Below are 21457 nucleotides of genomic sequence, written 5' to 3'. Positions count from 1 at the left end.
CGCTCGTCTCCAGAGGTTCCTGTTTCAAAAGCACTGACCCAGCATTTGAGAAAGGAATCAAGACGCTTCCCAGCCAGGTTTCTGCCTATTAAAAGACTCTTTTCAGACAGGCTTTCGCTTCAGGGAAGCTGCCACGCTGCGGCAAAGCCACCCCAAAGGAATCTCAGAAGACTGGGCTCCCCTCAGGACTGCCGAGCTGGTGCTCCAAGTCGGCCTTTCTCAGCGCCTCCGTGTCACCTGGCTCTCCAGGAGAAACAGAGACATAGGTGCGATTCCCAAGCAGAGAAATCCCAAGGAATTTGGGGATTTTCATTCCCATGTCAGCATGTGGCTAAGGCGGCTCACAAGCATCCGCCCTCACTTACATCTGTCCTTCAGATCTCTGTGCTGCGATAGCACTTTCATAGAGACACGTCAAAAATAAAATCTAAGGAGGAAATTCTTGACCCAAGAGATGATGTTGCATGTTTGGAGCAACAGTCTGGAGAAAGCCTAGGACCCAATCAGGGTAGATTCAACAGGGTAGATCAACACGGTAGAGCAGGAGGCTACAGATCCACGCTTAACGCATGTGAAGGACTTCATGTCCGCGAATCCCAGGGGGAATGGCAGCATGGTCTACCTTCTCCCTTAGCTCAACGCAACAGCCGCGCGGAGGAGGAAGCCGTCCGCCAGGCCCCGCCAGCAAACACCGAGCAGTGGGAAACCTCACGGAGGCCCCGGGGCGGCTCCTCCGGAGGAAAGACCGGCACGGCGACTGCGAGCCGCAGCATCTTTCATTCGTTTCCTTTCCGCCTGCCTGTAAGGAAACAAAGCCGCTTTGCCCAYAAACCTTCGGAAAGGCGCGGGACTGCCGTTCATCACGTCCAGGTGTTCGGCAGCTTCCAGCTCAACGGCTCCCTTCGGTGCGATAGCGCGCGTTGAAAAACAGCTTGCGGATTAGCAACGCGCTCCACGAGCGGCGCGGCTCCCTCCCGCCGGCGCTTCAGCTGAAGCGCATCCATCACCGCAGCCGGCCGCGCCGGGGGGGGCGGGGGGAGAGACGCGCCGAGCGCCGGGCCCCTGTTTTACCTTTTCTCCCATGGGGCAGTAGCCTTTGAGGAAATCCTGGCACACTTCGGCTTTGCGGGACACGTAGACGTGGCTGTACGGGCAGTTGCTGTTGCTGCAGATCCCCTTCAGGAAGTAGGAGCACACCGGCATCTGCAAGGGCAGAGGACGATAAAACCATTAGCGCTTCCCCCCAGCCGCGACTCGCGCAGATTAGGAGCCGTTCCAACGCCCAGACCTGAAATAAAACCGTGACGTGCATAAAATAAAGATATGCTTTTTGCCAGCCCCTGATCCCAGAGGTATTTTTAGCTCTTCTGTTGGGGCTCTTGCAATACGGCTCCGTGACATTGCACGGTCCCGCTGCGGCTATGCGCCGGGGGGGCAAACCCGCCGCCGTAGCATCCTTCGGGCTACGGGAGAGCGGGTGGGAAGAGCGGAAAGTGCCATCGCGGAGAAAACTGCCTCTTTCTACAGTATGGAGAAGGGATAGGGGAACCGTAATAAATTCTGCCATCACCGGGGGGGGCTTCGCTGCGTGGCAGAGCCGCCGTCCCCTGCCACCGTAAAGCTGCCAACGCGCCCGACTAACCTTGAAGAGGAGGGAGAAGCGAGGTGGCCGCTCTCCACGCTCCTCCGCTTGCAAAAGACACCAATCCAAGAGCGCAGCCAAGGACCGAAAGCCCCGTTTTCCCAGGGACGCTCGTGGTGCCACATCTGGGGCTCGGACGCAGCCCCATCTGCCGTTTCCCGCGGCGGGTCCCGGCCACTGCAAGGGCCCGAGCAGGAACGGGGCGGGGGGATCCCTCCCCGCTTGGCTCTTCCACCGGGATAGAGTTGGTTTGGGGTGCAGAGCGCACGGTCAGACACGGACAGGCTCCAGCGACGGGAGCAAACGCTTGGCTCGCGTCCCGCGGAGGCGTCGAGCYGGCGTTCCCGCAGCCGCAGCCCCGCTTCCGCACGGAAAACGTCGCCAGGAGGAGCGATGCGGGTGGAAAGGAGGCACGCGAGCGCCTTCCCGGGGGAAAAGGCGAGAGCGCGAGCCAGGCTCCTCGCCGTCCTCCGCCGCAAACTTTCCCTCCCGCCGGCCGTTATAATTAAAAACAAATTGCCAGCCCGCCGCCATATTTCAGCATCCTTAACTCACCGGCTCCCGCGCGCCGCTTCCCGACCCGACGAGCCGGTTACAGACGGGCCGCGCGCACGCGCACGCCGGGGCATGAAGCACTCCCGAGCTCTGTGCCGATCGCCGGCCGGCAGACGGGAACGTGCCCTTTCCCAAGCCGCCGTCACGGCCGGGGTCCCCCCACCTCGTGCTTAAATGCAAAATCGACTTACTGCCCGGCGCGGCGCCGAGCCCTCCGTTCTTCGCTGGCGCCGCCGCCGCAAGYGTCCCCAAGCCAACGTTTACAATCCTGCAAGGAGCCCGGCCGCCGCGGGAAAGTCCCTTTCCCTGAAGGGCACGTTAGGGTTTTAACTAAATTGCCTCGCTGGAGGAAAAGAGGGAGAGAGAAATGGAGAGGGGAGGGGGAAGGCGGGAGGAAAGCAAACAAAGGGTGCTTTCAAAGAGGAGAGTTTATTTTTAATCGTCTTTTAACTGCAGGCATTAGCATAAAGGACAAGGCTCCAGGGCGATCTTCTTTTTTTTTTGTGTGTGTGTGCGCTGGGGGTGGTGTGACCGTAAACAATTCCCTTAATGCCGTTTTTGATATAGCGCCCAAATTAGCTCTAATAAAAAGGGATAATAAAAGCCGGCTCTCCTACAAAAATAAACTCCTCCTCGCTGTCAAGCCGGAGCCATTATCGAGAGGAAGCAGCACTCTCATTTCAATTAACCTTGTTTGCACCCCACTACGTCCACACAAATAACAATAACATTAATTCAAGGCGCTGGTGCGCCGCGGCCCTGTTCGTTCGACAGCTCCGAGCGCCCGGGCGCCCGCTCCGGAGGCAGCGCCTAATGAACCCGCAAGCTCGACGGGAATCTCCAAATTGCTCGCGGCGGAGTTTTGAAGCTCTATTAGGGAGAAAAATGCTGATTCGCTCCGACTTCCTCAAGGGGAAAAGCTGTCGGAACAGCAGCGGGCGGCTGCCCGAGTCCTGGCCTCGTGCGAACCACCCCCCCTCCTCGCGTGAGCCAGAGCCGCTTCCCGGAACGTGGCCGCGGCCGGAGCACCGGCTTGGGAAGGAAAGAATTTGGGTGTTCGGGAAAAGCTCTCCGCCGGCTCCCAGCTCTAACGGATGAATCCGCACCGCCTTCCCACGTAAAGCCAAGGGACTGTCCCCACTTTACAGCGGGGAAACTGAGGCACGGGACCCCCCCCCAGCGAGGTGAGCAGGAGCTCAAGCCCGGTGCTCCGGTCCCTCTGGTCCCAGCGGTTTCTGCCTGGGATGGGACACACGGCGACAGTAATCCAAAGCTCCTCCGACGGATCCCTGCGCTTCCGCGTCCCGCTCGGGAACACAAAGTGCAATCAGGAATAAACTCACGGGACCATCAGCAGCGCCCTGGGCACCCTTCGCAGGCCGCTTTATTTTAAGGCGACCAAGAGGGCACGAGGGCTTTGACCAAGCCACCTCCTTCCCGAGGAAGGGCCAAGCCAAGGCGACGGCTTCGACGGCCCACGGCGGCAGCTGAATTTCCCGCTCCCCACACCCAAAATCCTCCCGGCGTTGGGAGGGACAACCTGGGTTGTTCGAACACCGCGGCGTCGGGCAACGCGAAACCGCTTCCGCAACCTCCTCTGTGTAAAGCCCAAGTCCGCGGGGCGGAAGCCGCTGCTAAAACTTGGGTAAATCTTGGTGCTCCTCACGCTTGGGTGAGAACCTGGGCAGCGTCCCGGGGACGTGGCCACCGCTACGGCGAGGCACGTTGAGCAACCCCCAAAAACACGCCTACGGGTTTTCCTCCCGGTGCGGAGGAAAATAACCCTCCTTCCCCRAGGGACGCGACGCGCGTCGCTAGAAACGCACGCTGGAAACATTTGTTTGCAAGGCGAGACTTGACACCTTGACTTGACGAGCTCGGCGACGCTCCGGCAGCGGGCGAACCGCGCGGGCTTGTTAAAGAAGCCAATAACCCTGCGTTTCCACCCAAAATCGAGACATGCAAAGCACCCAGCGCTGCTGAAAAAGGCTCAGCGCCCCACGGGATAAATCCTGTGGCCCACGGACCTGTACGGCGATTTACCTATATGACCCAGCATCTGACAGCAAGTCTCAACTCCAACATGAGGAAGGGAGCAAGAAGAAGAAGGTGCCACCACGACACTTCACAGGGCATGCGCTCAATGACCAAAGCTTAATTAAAAGTCGTGCTTTTTGGTCCAGCGTGGCTCACAGGAGCTCCAGTCCCTGCCGTGCCCCATGCGCACAGCTGTGAAAGCTGCTTTTGGGCCAGAAACATGCACGACGACGGCTGCGTACCCATCTAGTAACACAACGAAGGACAGCCTTACGGGCTCCTCTGGGAAGACCGGTTCTCATCCCAGTCGCGCTTCGGCATCTGCAGCCCTGGAGCAGACCACGAACTGCTCCCGGCATGGTGACGCTGCTCCGGCTGCAGCTTTAACACACCCGGGGGATTAAAACTTACTGCCTTGAACAYTGGCTGCTGTTGTCTGCGTGGTCTTTTGTGGAGGAGAAATGTCCCTGCAAGGCCACCCAAAGCTTAAACGCGATGCATCCTGGCGAAGAGCCTGCAACTACACTTGACCAACCTCACCTGGGCTTCAACGCTTAGGTCCCCAAGGCTACGTCCAGCTGGAAATCCCACTCCCTGAATGGAGGTTAACCCTAAACTGTCAACTGAGAAACACTTAAAAAAAAAAAAAAAACTAATTATTTTTCAATATCCCTGCGTCATAAAAAACCAAGAGCCCCAAATACACCGAGCACAGAGCAAACGACGGTGAAATCAAAAGCCCTTCTGTTCCCTACATGGCTTTTTAAAAAGCTTAATTTATGTCCCAGAGCTGCAGCACGGTGTGACGCCCCTTCCCCTGACCGCCGTCGCGGGGTGATTTAGAGCGACGCGCGCTCTTACGGAGGTAACGAAGGATCAGGCGCAGCAAACGCTCCGTGTTCTTGCTCGCCGCAGCCTAAGCGCTCCTYAACCCGCCGCACGTTATTGATACTGCAAACAGCCCCAGGTGCTCCGGTTCCAAATCCGCCGCTTAATGCACTAATCTCCTGATTCGCCGCTTTGGTTTAAGAGGCGCACTCTGCTCTCGTTTATAAGCCCTGACCCCGTAACGAGCCCGAACAGCTCGGCGAGCAGGCTACAAACGAACTCGATTTGAAACGCTCCGTAGCGTCGACGTCCCTACGGCCGCCGTAAATGCCGATCCGCTGGGTCAGCTCCGCCGCAGAGCTGGAAGGAAGGCTCGCTAGGAAGCCGTACCCACCTTATCTTTCGAGACTTTGTGGGAAAAGGAGCACGTCCCGTCCGTCTTCTTGCACGTGCCGCGGAGAAACCTGCCAAAACATGGGAGGGGAGAGGGTTTAGAGGGAGATGGGGTGGACAATGCACCGCTCAGGGAAGCGAGCTGCCTGGAAGCCCAAGGCAACGATCCCTTGCTGTCCACACTTGGCACAACTTGCGCAAACGCACGCGCCTGCACCGTAGTCCACCGTGACAGCCCATTTCACGAACCAAACTGGTACGTGTCTTTCCCCGCAGAAGAGCAGTTGGGGTCTCCTGAAGGATCCTGCTCTTTCTCCGGTGTATTTGGCTGCTTATTAGTAAGCGGAGAAAGGCCTCAACCRTGACGTTCAGAGAGAAGGTTGGTGGGAGGAGTAAGGTCCTTCCTAAAGGCCGGATTACGCGGGATGCTAAATAAGGCTCAGGGAGGCCAGCTCTGTGCTCAGGGGTGTTCAGGAGCGAGTGCCGAAGAGGAGGACCAGAGACGGGCACGCACGAGACACCAAGATCCCAGGGTGCACGAAGGCATTTCGACTCAAAGCTCTCCCAGGAGCTACCACAGTGACAGCAGATGCTCAGATTGGTACGAACATACCATACGTGGGATTGTAGAGATGTGAAAAGCAGCGGAAGGAACAGGGGAAGAAAAATGCAAGCGGCATGGGTGGACAGCAGCTAGGTGAGCAGGTCACTGAGATCGCAGCAGAGCCACATGCAACTCCTCAAGACACCCAGATCTGGACAAAAAAGGACAGCTTAAAGCAAAAGGCATTGAAGCAATTAAGAGATGATGGCAGAGAGATAAAGAAAGGGACTGAAGCCATAAGGCACCAGGTAAGGTGACAAAAGACAGGGAGTAAATCACCAACGTTGTCTAGTGATTCACAGAAGAGGGACAGGATGGAGACTCACAAGATCACACGTGCTAGCAATTCCTAAAGGGCTCAAAATCATAGCCAAAAACCAGGGAAGGGTCACCAATGTAAGAATAACCGAGGATCCAAAATGAGGACACAGTAGCCACCATCTCTTGTCCTCTGTGTCATCAGGAGTAATCCCGGCCAGACAACTTGGACACATGTGCCTCGGTACTTGAGAGTATGTGGTATGAGAGAATGAGTGCAGGCAAGTGAAATCAAGTTAAAAAATAAAAATTAAAAATTAAAAAAAACCCTTCTCCTCCGACATCATCTCACATCGAGTTTTGTGCAACCCACAAATGATTTTTGAGCACAGCAGCAATTTTAAGGAAAAATTATTCAAGGAGTTCATCGGTGGGGCTGGCTTTTCTACACTTTTTAAACGACTCATAATATAGTTTAATCAAATGTTGGGCAGGTATAATGAGCTGGCAGCATTAATCAGTTTTTCTGTAATAAATTGCCAAAGTCTCTCAGCTTCGTGGTGTCACACGCTGAAGGACTGGAAACCGTTGCATGGATCTGAGCGGATCTACGCGCACTCCAGCTCCCAACCACGCAACCTATCTCTGAGAAACGCTGCTAGAAAGAAATCGCCCAGGTGCATCGCCAGGAATATCCATGTTTACCACGCAGCTGAGCCCTGGCATCGATGGCCTACTGCTATTTTCTCCCGGTAGGCTGCGACCCAGCGATTCCCGAGAGCCGTCTCATGCAGAGGCTGCTGCCGTGGCTCTCAGTCCTGTTGCGAATGGAAACGTACTGCCAGGAGAGCATCAAGCAAGTGAAGATGTTGGATTTATGCAGGGTTTTATATGAAGGCAGGCTCCCAAGCAGATGACACAGAGCAACCAGGCCTGGACAGTCCCAGGCAACAAGGTGAGGCCAAAATTTGGGAAGAGGGAAGGACTAGCTTTATTCAGCAGCACCTAGAGAGCATCTACCCACCAAAGGATAGCCAACAAGGTTGGAAGTATCGACATGTACCCCATAACTCAGTCCCAAAATACCCACAGTGCTAAAACTAGGGATAGGTAGGTCAAAGGCTGTGGAAATGAGAGAGCGGCCAACTCCAACACCTTGTCCTGTGCTCTGCAGAGGGAAAGACTTGCCCAAGAGCAGAGGCCATCGTATCTGCTGCGCTTCAGGCAGGCAGACCTTCTTCTCCAGGCTGTGGACACATGTCCAGAGAGGCCTGGCCTTGCACTCTTCACTTCCTACTGGTGACCCTGATTTTTGGGTCAAAGCCAGCGGTTTTCAACCAGCACCACAACTTCCTGTGGGTCCACAACTACTTCTAGGGGAGGTTGTCAAAGGTGACCAAGGAAAGCAAATTCCCATATGCAATATGGCAGGTTATAGATGTGAAACGTTTAGAGGAGTCTGCACCTCCCCTGGAAAACTCAGCGGTCCACAAAAGAAGAAAAGTTGGGACGTAGCCATGCCACAGGGCAGGCTCTCGGGTCACTCAGCTAAAACCCACACTGCTCTGACAGCTGCACCATCTGCCCCGTTCACCCACACATGTATTAACCAGGACCGACAAAGTAATTTCTTCTAGTCAGATGGACCCTTTGGGGCCTGGCTAAACATTTTGGCCTCAGTTTCTTCACCTGGAAAACCGTGACAGTATTTTCCCGCCTGACAGCAATAAGTAAATGACTAATAATTATTATTCTGATCATATTTAAGAGCTGTTGTTTTGATGTTATTACTAACTCTTAAAACACGTGACAATACATACGTCTTTCATTCTTGGTTTTAGAGCATCTGTACTACGATATGGAAGCTTACTTATCAGATGCAACTGTATTGGTGATGGCATCCAGGCCCACCATGTGAATTAAATATTTCTGTAATCCTTACAGGCTGTGCAAAACAACCAAACGTGTATATTTAACTTGGAGTCTGGTTGTGCAATGCTTAATTGGCACAAACAGCACTTTGCAGATGTAAAATGCTGTGWAAATTCAGAGTAACATTATTAGAAGGGATTAAACAGATCATGATTCTCCAGTCTGGCACGTTTGGGTAGAGAAGGTGGGTGACCATACAGAGTTATAAACGGTGCCAAGAAGGCAGTTAGGGAATGATTATTCCATACTTTTCATAAAACATGAATGAGGATGCAGCCAGTACAGTGGTCAAGCAGCAGGTGGAGGAAGCACTTTACACACAGTGCGTAATTCAGCTGGGCAACCTGTTGCCATAAACATGATAGGTTAAAGAAAGGACTACATGATGGTTTGGCTGCAACCTCTAACAGTTGAAAACCCTACCAAGCAGCAGGGCTTGACTGCTAGAAGCTGAGAGGTCCCAGCCAAGAGAAAGAGCCTTCTCTGAGAGCCTCAGTTCTTGGTCTGCTCCTGTTGGTGCCCTCTAACCCAACAGGGTTAGACAGATCCTCGGCCTGGCCCAGGACAGCAGTTCTTGTGTTCTTACATCTCTGTTATTTGGATGTTTCCCTGGGGACTATCACATGAGCAAGCACCAAAGCCAACCAATATTCACAGCCCAGTCTGCTATGACGGGCCAAAGCATGCGCCTACTGTGTCCGTCCATACCTGGTGCAGACGGCCACCTTCTCTGGATCATGGATGTAGGGGCAGCTCTCTCCACGATTACACTTGCCAAAGCGGTTGTAGTACATACAATATTCCTTCTTCTTCTCTTTCTTCTGTTTGGCTTGACGAATGATGGCCAAACTCCGCTGAACAGCACGACTAAATGGAGGGAGACAGACAGGTTCAGGTAACATCTCCAACATCAACGCAGCAACCTAACTTGCACAATGATACAGAGAAAACAGGGCAACAGCACCTAAAAATCACCGAGGAGCCCAAGTTCCACCTTCAAGTGGAGCGAGATATTCAGGAAATTCCCACCAGGCCATAAGCTCTTAAGTCAYTTTGATTTTTGGACAACTCTGCCACGAATCCTAAAAAACTGCAATATGCCACCAATCTCCCAGGACACATCCACATTTGGGACAGAATAACCCTATGCAGCAGGACAAGCTGTGGCCAGCTGGTTAGAAAGCACCTCTGCAGCCAAAGACCTGGGGACCCTAGGGGACAACAAGGTACCCAAGAGTCAGCCAGGTGTCCTTGCAGCAAAGACACCAACAGCATCTTGGGCTAATTTAGCAAGAATGTGGCCAAGAGGATGAGGGAGGAGATCCTTCCCCTCATTTTGGCACTCATGAGACCACAACTGGACACTATGTCCAGTTTGGGGCTCCCAGTACAATACATAGAGCGATGGGCAGGAACTACTCCAGTGGAAGCCACCGAGATGGTTGGGGCTGAGGCACAGGATGCACTCGGAGAGGCCCAGAGGTGCTTTGTTCAGACAGGAAAAGAGAAGGTGAAGGGGGATCTTATTACCCTCTGCAACTACTTAACGGCACAGTGTAGAGAAGGTGGAGCCAGCCTCTTCTCAGAGAGACACAGTGGAAGGGCAAGAGCAACAGGGACAAGCTGGAGCACAGGAAATTCCAATCAAATACAAGGAAAAAGTCTTTCCCACGAGGGTGGCCAGACACTGGAGCAGCTTRCCCAGAGAGCCTGTGGGATCTCCATCCCTGGAGATAAGCAAACTTGACTGAACATGGGCCTGAGCAACTCTAACTCTAAGGGGCCTTGCTTGGTGCAGAAAGGCTGCAAAGAGACTGCTGGAGATCCCTTCCCACCTCCACAACTGTGACTCTCTCCTATGATTTTAAGGGTACGGAGAGAGCTTCCTGCAGTTTTCAGGAACACAGTGAAGCTGAAAACATCCTTTCCTCCGCTGGGATCATAAGCACAGGATGACACCGAACAATTCAGAGGGCACTTCAGCGCCTGCGGCTGCCAGCTGGCCCATTGGGCTCCCTGGGGTTATTCATGGGCTTCCAAGTGGGCACCTGCTTATCRACCTCGGTGAATGAGGGCCTGCATGACAGTCGCAGGAACACAAGGTAACGCCAAACACCAGACGAGCTCTACATTGATCGCCTGGTACCGCTTGAAGTTACTTAAGGATATCAGAAGTTGCTTAGCACACATTTTCCACAAGCTTCCAGCTGAAGAGGTAATTACCCAGCAGCTATAGAGCTGCATGCGATCAGGAGGAAGAGGGGAAACGGTGAGATCTGGGCTGAGGGCACACATTTGATCTCTCAGCGTGCAGATAATCAGACGGTGCAGTAGGGTCAACTCGCATTTGCAGAGGACACTGTGCTCTGGATGGGGGCACACAAAACCACTGCCGTAGATTCTCTGGATTTTTGCATGCATTGCTTCCTCAGAGACCAGGGATCAATATATATGCATATACATATAYATGCATATATGTATTTCCACTGCCTGTCTTAGTCCTGCTGGTGCCAGAACCACAGGCCCACGGGTCACAACAGCATTACCCATGGTAAATGCCAGCTTCAAGGAAACCATCCGGGGGGAACACACATTTTTAGTTCTAAAATTATTGGCTGTCTGCAGCTGCCAAGTTAAAATGCGATGAGAAAAAGACAACTTTATACAGCCAAAATACCACATGTGAAAGGTCCTCCTCAGCTTGTTCCCTACTTGAACATCACAAATGCCATCGACTCTTTCATTAGAAATGGCTTTTCTTCAACTATTCGGTGACTATGGAGTGGGGATGGCAAGTTCTACCATAAATTACCTGTTGGTACCCGCGGTGTTTCTGAGGCTAATACAAGACGAGCCATTATAGAGCATTATAGGGATTTAGGAGAAGAAGGTTTCTTGGTTTAAATTATGATGTTAAAAGAGGGCTCTCCCACTGCTGACACATCTGCTGCGTGCTTTACCAGCCCGACTGCCAGCACACGGACCTCCGCGACCGCCCTGCCAGCCAAACACGCTAAGCGTTCCCAGCCTGGGCTCTACGGCAATTAATCCTGATGGCAAATTTTACAGTAATTGTTACTAGTGACACAAAAACGTCAGGCCGGCTTTCCAGATATCCGAGCAAGCTCTGCCTGGATATTTAGAGAGAGGAACTAAGGACAGGGAAGGATATTATTAATCGTTTTGGCTTTGCTTTTGGCAAACGGATAAGTTATTCTTTAGCTATCGCAAAGGATGACCACGTTTTATATGAAATATATGCACCAAGCCAGGGACACGTGATGGACTACGCAATAGTGCTGGAAACTATTACTGGGGAGCTCTTTGTCAGGACAGATTATGATAAAATAGAGCTAGAATCTGGCATTATATATGGGCATATAGACACATCTGGAACAAATGCTTCTGGAATGAATTTTAGTCTACTACGGTTAAGGGGGACTTGTCTGCAAACGACTGCACTTCAATGTTGCACATGGGTAGCGCAAAGGAAAGGAAAGGCAATGAGAAAGTCAGCGGGGCCCCTGCGTTCCCGCATCGTCACGCTTCCCCATTGCCGCGTGTGGCAGGTTATGGCAGGGAACCAGGACAGGACCACGCAGATTTTCTGGGATCAATCACGAYAGGCATCTTTGAGGGAGGGAGGAAAAAAAAAACCCAAATCCACCGCCCCCAGTAAAGTACTGGAATAGAGAAGCCAGTTTTGCTGCCCTTGAGAGCAAAAACCTCAGGTTTTTGGGAGAGGGGCTTGCAGAAGGGGCTGGAGCAGGATTTGGGGTTCTGTGCCCAGAGGAAGGTGTTGACGTCCTTCACTAACCTTTCATGAGGGCCCTTCAAAACTGAACCTGGGTCTTTCTACTTAGCTTTGGGCCACTTTGTAGCAGAGGGTGGGAGAAAACCAGGGGTCCCTTCAGCCAGAGCCCCGTCAGCCAGGTAAACGGCTGTGTACGAAGCTTCCTACACCGTCACGAGTAGGCGCCGCGGGCGAGCGGGCCGTCGTCCCGGGGCGCACAGACCTGGCAATGTAGCGGCTCGTGGCTGATCTGTTGAGGCAGCCGGACGGGGAGTAGCCAGGACCGCTGGGCGTAGAGGTCAACCTCGCTGGAAGAAACAGGAGAAAAAAACACAGACATGTTCACGACTGTTCATTTTTACAGGAATTCACACGGTCGTTGGTATCTGAGGGATTAAAGAATCTCTCTCGCTCGGAAAGAGGCACTAAAACCACAACCCGCCGGAGCGGAAAGATGCTGAAAAGCTCAAACAAAACTCYACTGAACCCCAAGYGCAGGTGGATTTTTAGCRTTTTGCAGAACTTTCCYATCTTGGGAAATAAAGAAAAGTCCRTGCACCACCGAACCTGCCCTCCRCCAWCCCGCCCCGGCCGGGCTCCGTCCCCATTCAATGTAATTTCGGGGCAAATGCTGTTTAGAAACGCCGGGATCTGGCACATCATCAAGTGAATATGAYCATCAGCCTCATGTYCACATGCTGGGGAACGGCYGTCGCCTTYGGAGAGYGCTCGAGTGCTTTGCCGTACAATCGATGCCGTCCGGGAGCAGCCAGAGCAACCAACGCCGCAGCAGGATTTTCATCCAATCATGGAAGTCAGAGATGAAGAAAAATAACTTTACACCAGCTATTGCCCTTAGYGAATGAGGCCGTGCAGCCAAATAAGATCGTTTTGCTCCATGGTCCCAACGTGGTCCTTGGCATCTCCTCGTATGAGAAACCCGGATGCTGCCCGCTGGGTCCACGACTGATATTATCAGCTAATATCAAGCAAAGGATAAAATAATATCCAACAAAGGATATCAGCAAAGCCACGTTATTACATATAAACTAAAAACATTTTAAAACATTGAGAGGACTGAAAGTTTGCCGTGACAGACGGCCAACGCGCCTCTTCCCCCGAGGGATCTGCCCGCGGATAAACTCGYAGCCGCGACGCGGTCTGAGCGCCCGGGAGTCGCTCCCAGCCACTGCAAAACCAGCTGCCGGTTAAGCAAGTCGTTAATTCTGCATTTAGCCTTTTGCCATTCAGCAATTTGGGAAGGGGCAAAACCTCATTTTTCTCTTGCATCCACCGGGATTTACCCGGGAAATAAAAGAGGTTCGGGCACGATCTTATTTCTAGAAGCGCTTCCATGAGGCTAAGAGTCACATTTAAAAACGGAAGCTGCAACGCAAAATGCTGGAACGAGGCATCTCGGGCTTGAATCCGAACTCTGGGACGCTCGTTTGGGCTCCCACGTCGCCCGGGCAAGAGCCGGCCCCGGCTTTTCCCTGCAAAAGCCCCCCGCTGCCGGGATCCAGATACGCGGCGTAGCAAGTGCTTCCTCCCGCGCGGGCGCTCGGGAGGCAGCGGGAACAAAAGGAAAAAAAAAAAAAAGAAAGGAAAAAAGAAAAAAGCTGCCGGGGAGAGCATCAAGGAACTGCACATTAAGGGCTTTTTAAGCGATTGCACGCAGCACAGCGGYGGCAGGCTTGATATTTTATATCTCGCACGGGGGACAGGTGGTTTTCTCTCTCTCCCTCTTCTTCTTCTTTTTTTTTTGTTGTTGTTAAATGATTTAGTCGCTTCGAGGTGCATCATCCGTAAGGAAAGACGCAGCCCGTGCAAAAGGGGCCGCCGCTCTCCATGCATCACCCGGCCCCGACGCCGCCTGCGCCGGCGGCTCTCGGCGCGAGCGAGCGAGCGAGCGAGCGGCAGCGCTGAAAAGCGATCGTTGGACCTAACCCAGCCGCGAGACGCGGCGCCTCTCTCCGCGGGGACCGGGAGCTGTCATGTTCATTAAATGCATGATTACAGCTATGATTAATAGCGGGGCCTGCAGCCTAACTCCTTTTTTTTTCTTTTTTTCCCCCCTCCCCAGCCGCTCCTCCGAACGGATCCGCAGCCGAACGGCACGGCGGGCCGTATCCAGCGCGTTTTCCGCCGYGTGCATCAGCCCGTCCCGCTCCGAACTTTTGCTTTATATCCCGGCGACGATGCAAAGAGAGATTATTTGCAAGACGGCGCAAAGACTTTAAAAAGCTCCCCGTTAGTTTGCCCTGCTCATCAAGGAGAAAAGGGCTCCGGCTGCCTATTAATCCCAGTTGGTTCGGCACCGGCACCCCGGAGGAGGCTGCTCTTAACCCCGCGCTCGCCCCTTCCGCAGCAGCCTCCTTGCAAAAGAGCCGGCGATCCATCGCCCCCCCCCTCCGGCTCTGCCGCTTTCTTGCTGAACACAAAGTTTCGAGGCCGGCGCTCAGGAAAATTTATTCCTTTAATTATTATGCATTTAAGCGGGCTCCGCCGTTTCGGACGATCAGCACTAGCGGCTGCCGGCGGTGATTTATTTTACTCRCCGGGCAGCAAAACCCCTCGCTCCGGCGTAAAGGTAACGGCACAACGAGGGATGAGCCGCCGCGAAATAAAAGCGGCTCTTTGCGCTTTCCCGCCCGGCTCYGGGCAGGATCCGGCACGCCGCCGGCGTTCCCGAGCGCCGCTCGATGAACGACGCGCGCCCTCGCTCCAAGCGACAGCGAAACCGGCCCGAGCCTAAGGAAAAGCGACGCTCCGGCTCGCGCCGGTCTCGCGTCTTTGCACGCCGGGGCGGACGCTCCGCCGCCACCTTCTTCCTTACCCCTCGGCGGCTCCGTCCCGAAGCTTTCGGGGGATTTTCCCTGCACGCCCGACTGCATCCTTTAAACGATACCGTTAAACGAGACGATGCTTGGAGTCGCGGCCAGGCTATTCGGCAGCCGGCAGAGGAAAACCGGACGCCTGCAAGGAATTGCAACCCTCTCGCCCGCGGCTCCAGCGCTGGCACCAGGACTTTTGTCCGTGAATCCGGTTTAAACTCACCGTCCTAATTTCAGATCGAATGTAAACCACAGTTTTTCCAGGGGCAGCATTAAAATGCCACCTGGGCCTGACGAGGGCCTGGATCAAAACAGCAATTTCCACGTACCCCTAGGTCGGTTTTGTTGAACCAAAGACTCAAAAGCAAGGATTCTTCCAACACGAATGTCCGGAAAGGCCTGGGACTATTTTTTTTATTCCGATTAGCTCCACAGAATCAACAGAGCTGCGCTAGAAAGAGCGATGAGCTGTTTGGGCTTTCTCCGCTCGCGCTAAAAACGGGGTATTTTCTGCTTGCGGACTTTCCCGCGGCGGCGACCACACGTACGGCCGCAATGGAGCACCCCGGAGCTGAGCCGACCCGGCGCCCCGCTGCGCTTTTTCCCGGAAAATCACAAGTTCAGGATAATTTTCCCCAGATTTTTCTGCCCAGCTTGCGGCACCCTGCAGCTTCACGACTTTTCTAACCACAACTCGCCGTTTCAGAGCTTCGCAGGGGCTTCCCGGAAATCCAAGCATCCCGGGCTGCCGGTCACAATCCTTTCCAAAAGAAACAGCCGGAAAAAAAAAAAGGGGGGGGTATTTAGGAAATGTTTTAAGAAAAGCACGCTGCGGACGGCATTCCCACTCGGATCAGGGCARAAACCAGACCGCGCGGGACCTTCGGCCAGAGTGGGCTGCGGAGATTCGCCGCCACCCGCAGAGCGGATCTGCTCCAGGCGACCGACGGCGAAGGCTTGGGGACGCTTGGCTTCGCCCGCCACGGCGGGGGCTTTCGGGGAAGGAAGGAAGCCCCCAAGGAGGCCGCCAACAAATTTGGACAAACGGCAGAACCGCAAGGCAAAATCGTAACGCAGCTTAAATCAATTCGAAGCTATTAAGTGTCCTGAGTATTTCCCATCTCTCTGCTATCCCAAAGACACAGCGTCTGGCACCGGCGGGGAGCGGAAAAGCTGTTTTTTTCTGCTTTTAAATGCACTTTGTGAAGCGTTTAAACACAAACCGCTCAGCAAACATGCAAAGACTTGCCCGCAGCAAGGGCGCGCAAGTCTTATGCCCCGCCAGCCGCGGTTATCCTAAAGCAAGATAAATGGGCGTACGTTGAATCCATCCTTGCAAAGGAGGATGGATTACGGCTRCAGCCCAAAGAAAACACTGACGCACACCAGGAAAGGGAGATTTCGGGTTATAAACTGAGCGCGCCAAAAAGCAGGGGTGAGACGACTCCTGTAAAATCACAAACATCCAAAAAACGGAGAGATTTCTATTTTATAGTAAGCAAACCCAGAAGGGACCTTCTGTCCCAAAGCAGGACTCATTCAACCTGCTCCCCCAAATGACACGTCGCTGAAGGAAGGGCACGGACACGGTATCTTTGGGGAAAGGGAGGGAAGGACAGATGGGGGGGATCATGTCTCCTCCGATGCAGGCCACACCGGGGGCATCTCCCTTCCCAACATTGCCCGGTGGATCTGGCCCTAGAGATCTCCCCAGGGTTTACCACATCAGGACATTGCAGCCCCTTAGTGGCTTGGCCAAAGCTGATGGAAAGCCACTTACTCCAGGTTTTGCTTTCTTGGGATCTAGGTTCGCCTCTTCCCAAAAGCYTCACTGTTTTCCAACCGAGAACAAAAAGGGGGAAAAGTATTTGCAGAAAGTCCTAAGCTTGCCGGTGCCATCTCATCRCCGAACCTTTTCTTCTTAAAGCAGCTTTAGGCCACCCATGCAAACTAAAACCCTTGGAAAATCACTGCTCTTGCCTTGCGAGGCACAACTCTTCTGCAAGTCGCTCGCTACGTGCCACCACTGGTGAGATACGCGGGGAATTCGGGGGAGGCACTGCCTCACATCTTTAATCGGAGACAAATCCAACGGTTAAAAGGTCATGTCGGATGCCTGTTTCCTTTCAAAGCTTCCCTACGAAAGCGGGGCCGGAGCGCTCGATAAGCCGTAAGCAAGCGTCGTTACGGAGAGCGACAATCAAAGGGTCCCGCGTGCACGCTCGCTTTTATAGACGCAATCCTCTTACAGCCGCGGTAATCGCTTTTACAGGCGGAGGAAGTTACGGCGACTGATAAGTCGGGGTGTTCGCCCCTGCCCCGTGCAAAGCTCAGCCCAAGCCCTCGGGACTCGCCGCTCACGGAGTCTCCTCTCACTCCGGTGAAAAGGTCTGACAGCCGAGCGGGGAGACCGAAGCGCTCAGTCCCCTGTTGCTGTAAGGCTCCACAACACCACGGATGAATTTTGGTTGTCACCTATTTCACYCACCACATGGACAAACCAGACCAGCACTCGCGTGTCCTGGGTTAAGGGAAGCACCGTCACCGCATGGTGATGCTCCTGACGGAGCCCGCAAAGCGGACGGCGCCCGTCGTGTCTCCTTGCTCACGCTTAGGAGACCACCTGAAGTCCCCCCAGCAAAACCCCAAGAGCTGTGCTGCTGCCCCAATTTGCAAAAGTCCCTGTCATCTCTATGGCTCAACCCTCCTCCCAGAAACTGCATTCGGGGGTCTCCTAGCACCTAAATTAAACCCACCAATGGATCTACTGAARATTAGGCAGCAGCTGGAATCATCAAGTCCATCTCCTCACTGCAAGGCAGGACCACCTTTACCTATGTCCTCCTCAAGCAGAAGATCATGTAACTTGTCCTTTAAAAATCCCAATAACGGGGATGTCACAGTCAACCCAGCCAACTTCCTCCAGCACTTCCTAATGTTCAGTCTTCAAAACCTCTCCTCCAAGCATCAAACCTGCATCTTGCCACAGTTTCAAGCCCCTTACTTCCTGGCTGATCCACCTGGCCATGGAGAAGACATCATTCCCTTCCATTGCTCAGCTGTTTATGAATATGGAGGCTGTCTCCTCCTCTTTAGACGGAGCAGCCCCAAGTCCTTCACTTTTCTAGCTATCATCTCACTCTCCCTCGGACCCGTCCAACTGGCCTGACTCTGTCCTGAAACCTGGTCCCCACAGCTGGAGCCAGTGGTCCACCTAACACCTTCCAGCTTGGAGTGCAGCAGAAAGATCTCTGCTCCCATCTCGAGGGTTTCACCTCTTCTTACTCACTCCAGCAAGACGTTTGCTGCCTTTGCCAAGGCACGTTGCTGGTTCAGCGCTAGACTAYGCACTAGAGGGGCTGGTCCTTAACAGCAGGACTGCCCTCCACTTGGATGTCTCCCCTTGCTTTTTTGTAGCTGATTGCTCCCACCCCAAGGGTGGTACGTTGGACTCATCTCCATTAAAGGGCATCCCACTTTTTTAGGCAGTTCTTTCTATTTCTTACAATTGCTTTGAATTAACGTGTCTCCTAACAGCAAGCAGCAGCTCTACAAGAGAGTCTCCACAAGTACTTAGAAGTAAGTGCCTGATCCCACAGACAGGCAACAAGAGTTAAGAGGTTCAGACGCTCTGGAAAATCCCACTGCCGGTAGCAAAGCTCTCGGAAATCCAACATCGCTGACACCGAGCTTTGCTTGGTCTGCTGAGTCCTGAGCTAGCTTTACGGACTTTTTTCCCAAGCATTCAAATGCCGATTCCTCCCCACCCTTCTCCAGATGCAGCAGCAAAGCCAAGGTTTAACAGCTTACAGGCGGGATCGCGGACTTCCGCACAAGCTGTACGGACACACGCGCACGCGTGCACGTCCCTACTTGCAGAGGCAGCAGCAAGCAGGACATCGCGTGCTACGTGCCCAGGTAGCCAACCATTGAAAATTTGTCCCGAGGAGAGCGAAGTGGTGCAAACGGCAGCCGCAGATTCGGCCCCACGGCACTGCCGAGCCTCCCCTTAACGCCCTCRGGAGGGAGATTACCTGCAAACGAAGCTTCAGCAAGTTGGCGCCCCTCCAACCGCCGCAGCACCGGCATCTCTGACATCATCTGCATGCGTCTTCGTTTCCCCACCGCAGGGCCCGGGCGGCTAATTTTTAAGCTAAATCTCTGTCCTCCTTGTCGTGCCACTCACCGGCCACATGCACGTGGTAGCAGGGACATAGTTACTCCTCGTGGTGATGTTGCTGCTTGCTCCTAATCCTCCTCGTGTTGCTCAAACTCCCCGAAGCCTCTCCGTTCTCCCGCTGTCAGGATTTTTGTGCCCCCCACAAAGCTCCTTCCCTCCCTCCCATACTCCCTAATCCGGCCTTTTGGGGGGATGTTTAAGGGAACCAGCCCAGTCGCCTTAGCCGACAGCTCCCACCGCAGTTGCCTGCAAGGAAAAGGGGCAAGAAGAGGGAAACGGACCATCGATCGCTCACGTTTTCTGCCCAGGACGCCCCACCACGCTTGCACAAACAGAGGCGGACACCGGTTTTGGGGGTTGCCCCTCTCGGAGGCACCGAGATACTTCTTTCTTCTCTTCATCCATGCTTTTCCACTGCGTGTGAAATGACTCTGGCATTAAATTGCCTCATTTATATCATCGCTCATTAATATATCCTTCTCTGCCAGCTTTCCAGCAAAAAAACCCAACCCTCCAAACAATAGCACGTGGCCACTTGCTTTGTCTTTCCCAGTGCAATTGTCCCCAAAGCTCATCAATAAAGCAGATACAGAGCAAAACGTACTTGAGACCCAGGCAGAGACCCGAGAAAACACTTCCAGGCGGCATTAAAACCGGCAGCAGGTACAACAGGAGCAGGCAACACGCCTCTCCGCCTCCCGCCAGAGTCAACAGGCGAGACTGGGATTTACTTGAAGATAAATGTAAAACCAGCCACCGCATCAAAACGACAACGTTTCTCAGTCACCTGCAGAATGAGCCTCCTGGCACTCACAGGTCAATCGGAAATGTAATTTGATGAGCGTAACGAAGACATCTAACCTCGGGAGGCTGTTTCTAACTGCCTAAGACTTAGTTAAGGTTAAAAAAAATAAGGGGGGCAAAATTAACAGGGTTTTTCTACGGGCTTGAACCAAACCTGCTACACCGAGTTAAGAAAAAACGAATTTTCTTAAGGCAAATCRTCGGCTTTTTAACGCGGACCAGGACAAACGCTCAGCGCTCACCTGCTCTGCCGGGGCTCTTGGAGCTCTGGTCTCTGCCCCGGCCGGGAGTGCTGGAGGTCTTGGAGAGTTTGTTCGCCGACACCCTGTACATCACGCCGCCGATGCAGCGCAACCCTTTGCTCCGCCACCGCTGCTGCATCGCCTGCGGCTTGCTGCTCGGCGGCGACGGGCGCATTGGGTTTAATCCCGGGGATCTGCAAGGAAACGAGAGACGGAAAGGAGGTAAGCGCTGGACCCAGGAAGGTATCGCGAGAGGCTGCTGCTTCACGGACAAACCTAAGGCTGCAAGAAACGTCCAGACAGAGACTCTCCCTGCTCACAGTCTGGTACAAGATCCGGCACCGGGTGGCGGACAAAGAGCTCTCTGGCATTACAAAAGAAACCAGGGATGCTCTTGCTCTGGAGAGAGGAAAAGCTCCGATTCCCCACTTCTTCTGGCTCTCRCAGCCAGAGCTGATGCCCTAGATCTCTGCAGATGGTCCACGGGGTCCCATCAACCCAAGACYCCTTGGCTTGCAGCCCCAGGCCCATCAGCAGAGAAGAAAGAAATGTGCATTGGTAACACCACAGAYAGGAGGAGCAAGCAGGAACATGGGACCTCCGCTGAACTGAACCGAGCTTAACAGAGCTCCACCAGCTTTTGGGAGCTACCTCCAAACCTGGCTCTCGCAAAGGTTTTGCTGTGGTGGCCTGAGACTGCTGCCATCCCCCACCTATCGCTGGACACCCAACTCCTAGGACGGAGCCTGCGACCCAAGCCAGGTCGAGTGGGCAGCTTTGGGGCCCCTTCTCCAGCTCCCTCCTCTCTGCAAATTTAGCGGCGAGGGAGAAGATGGAGAGCGAGGGTGCGACCCTCCGGCTCTGGAGCTGCAATGCCATCACATTACGTTGGCACCAATAAGGTCGTTCTGGACGCCCACCTGCTCCGTCAGGCGAAGGGCAGCTTCTGAAGTGACACCCCAGGACCAGTCCACCCTGGATGGACTCGTTTGCTGCCCAAAACCCACCCAGGGCACAACCCGGCTTTCCCTGCACGCTGCCGCGCGGAGCCACCCGGCTCCTTTCAGTGCCTACGCTGTTGTGCAAACAGCGCCCTTCCAGCCAAAGCCAATCTACTCAAATATCAGTCGTCTTAGCCGTTTAGCACTAATCCAAACAGTAATTTGTTTATGCAAATCAGAGCTCTAATTTTGTATTAGTACAAACTATGCTCATAATGCTATTAGCCGAACGTACATAAMGCATGCATTACTGAGGAATATCTGTAAATTAAGGCCCGCTATCCTATCAGCAGGACGCAAGCCCCGGAGAGCATTACCTTTAAATGAGCGTGTGCCGCAAAGCAAAAGAGAATT

At 53.7% G+C, this 21457-nt stretch overlaps 1 protein-coding gene across 1 annotated transcript in view; it reads right to left on the bottom strand.

The window, feature by feature from the left end:
- Positions 1-21457, bottom strand: part of ZC3H3 (zinc finger CCCH-type containing 3) — a 162848-nt gene that overhangs the window by 33400 nt on the left and 107991 nt on the right. The window contains exons 6-10 of the mRNA XM_026069432.1: positions 20103-20296; positions 12266-12350; positions 8958-9116; positions 5457-5526; positions 1072-1203 (exon numbers count right to left, since the gene is read on the bottom strand). Coding sequence (XP_025925217.1) covers positions 1072-1203; positions 5457-5526; positions 8958-9116; positions 12266-12350; positions 20103-20296 — 640 coding nt within the window. The remainder of the gene's footprint in view (positions 1-1071; positions 1204-5456; positions 5527-8957; positions 9117-12265; positions 12351-20102; positions 20297-21457) is intronic.

This window comes from Apteryx rowi, unplaced genomic scaffold (assembly GCF_003343035.1).
Source record: "Apteryx rowi isolate R43461 unplaced genomic scaffold, aptRow1 scaffold_106, whole genome shotgun sequence".
Lineage (NCBI taxonomy): Eukaryota > Metazoa > Chordata > Aves > Apterygiformes > Apterygidae > Apteryx > Apteryx rowi.
Note: the sequence above shows the minus strand (reverse complement) of the source record. Positions and strands in the feature narration are given on the sequence as shown.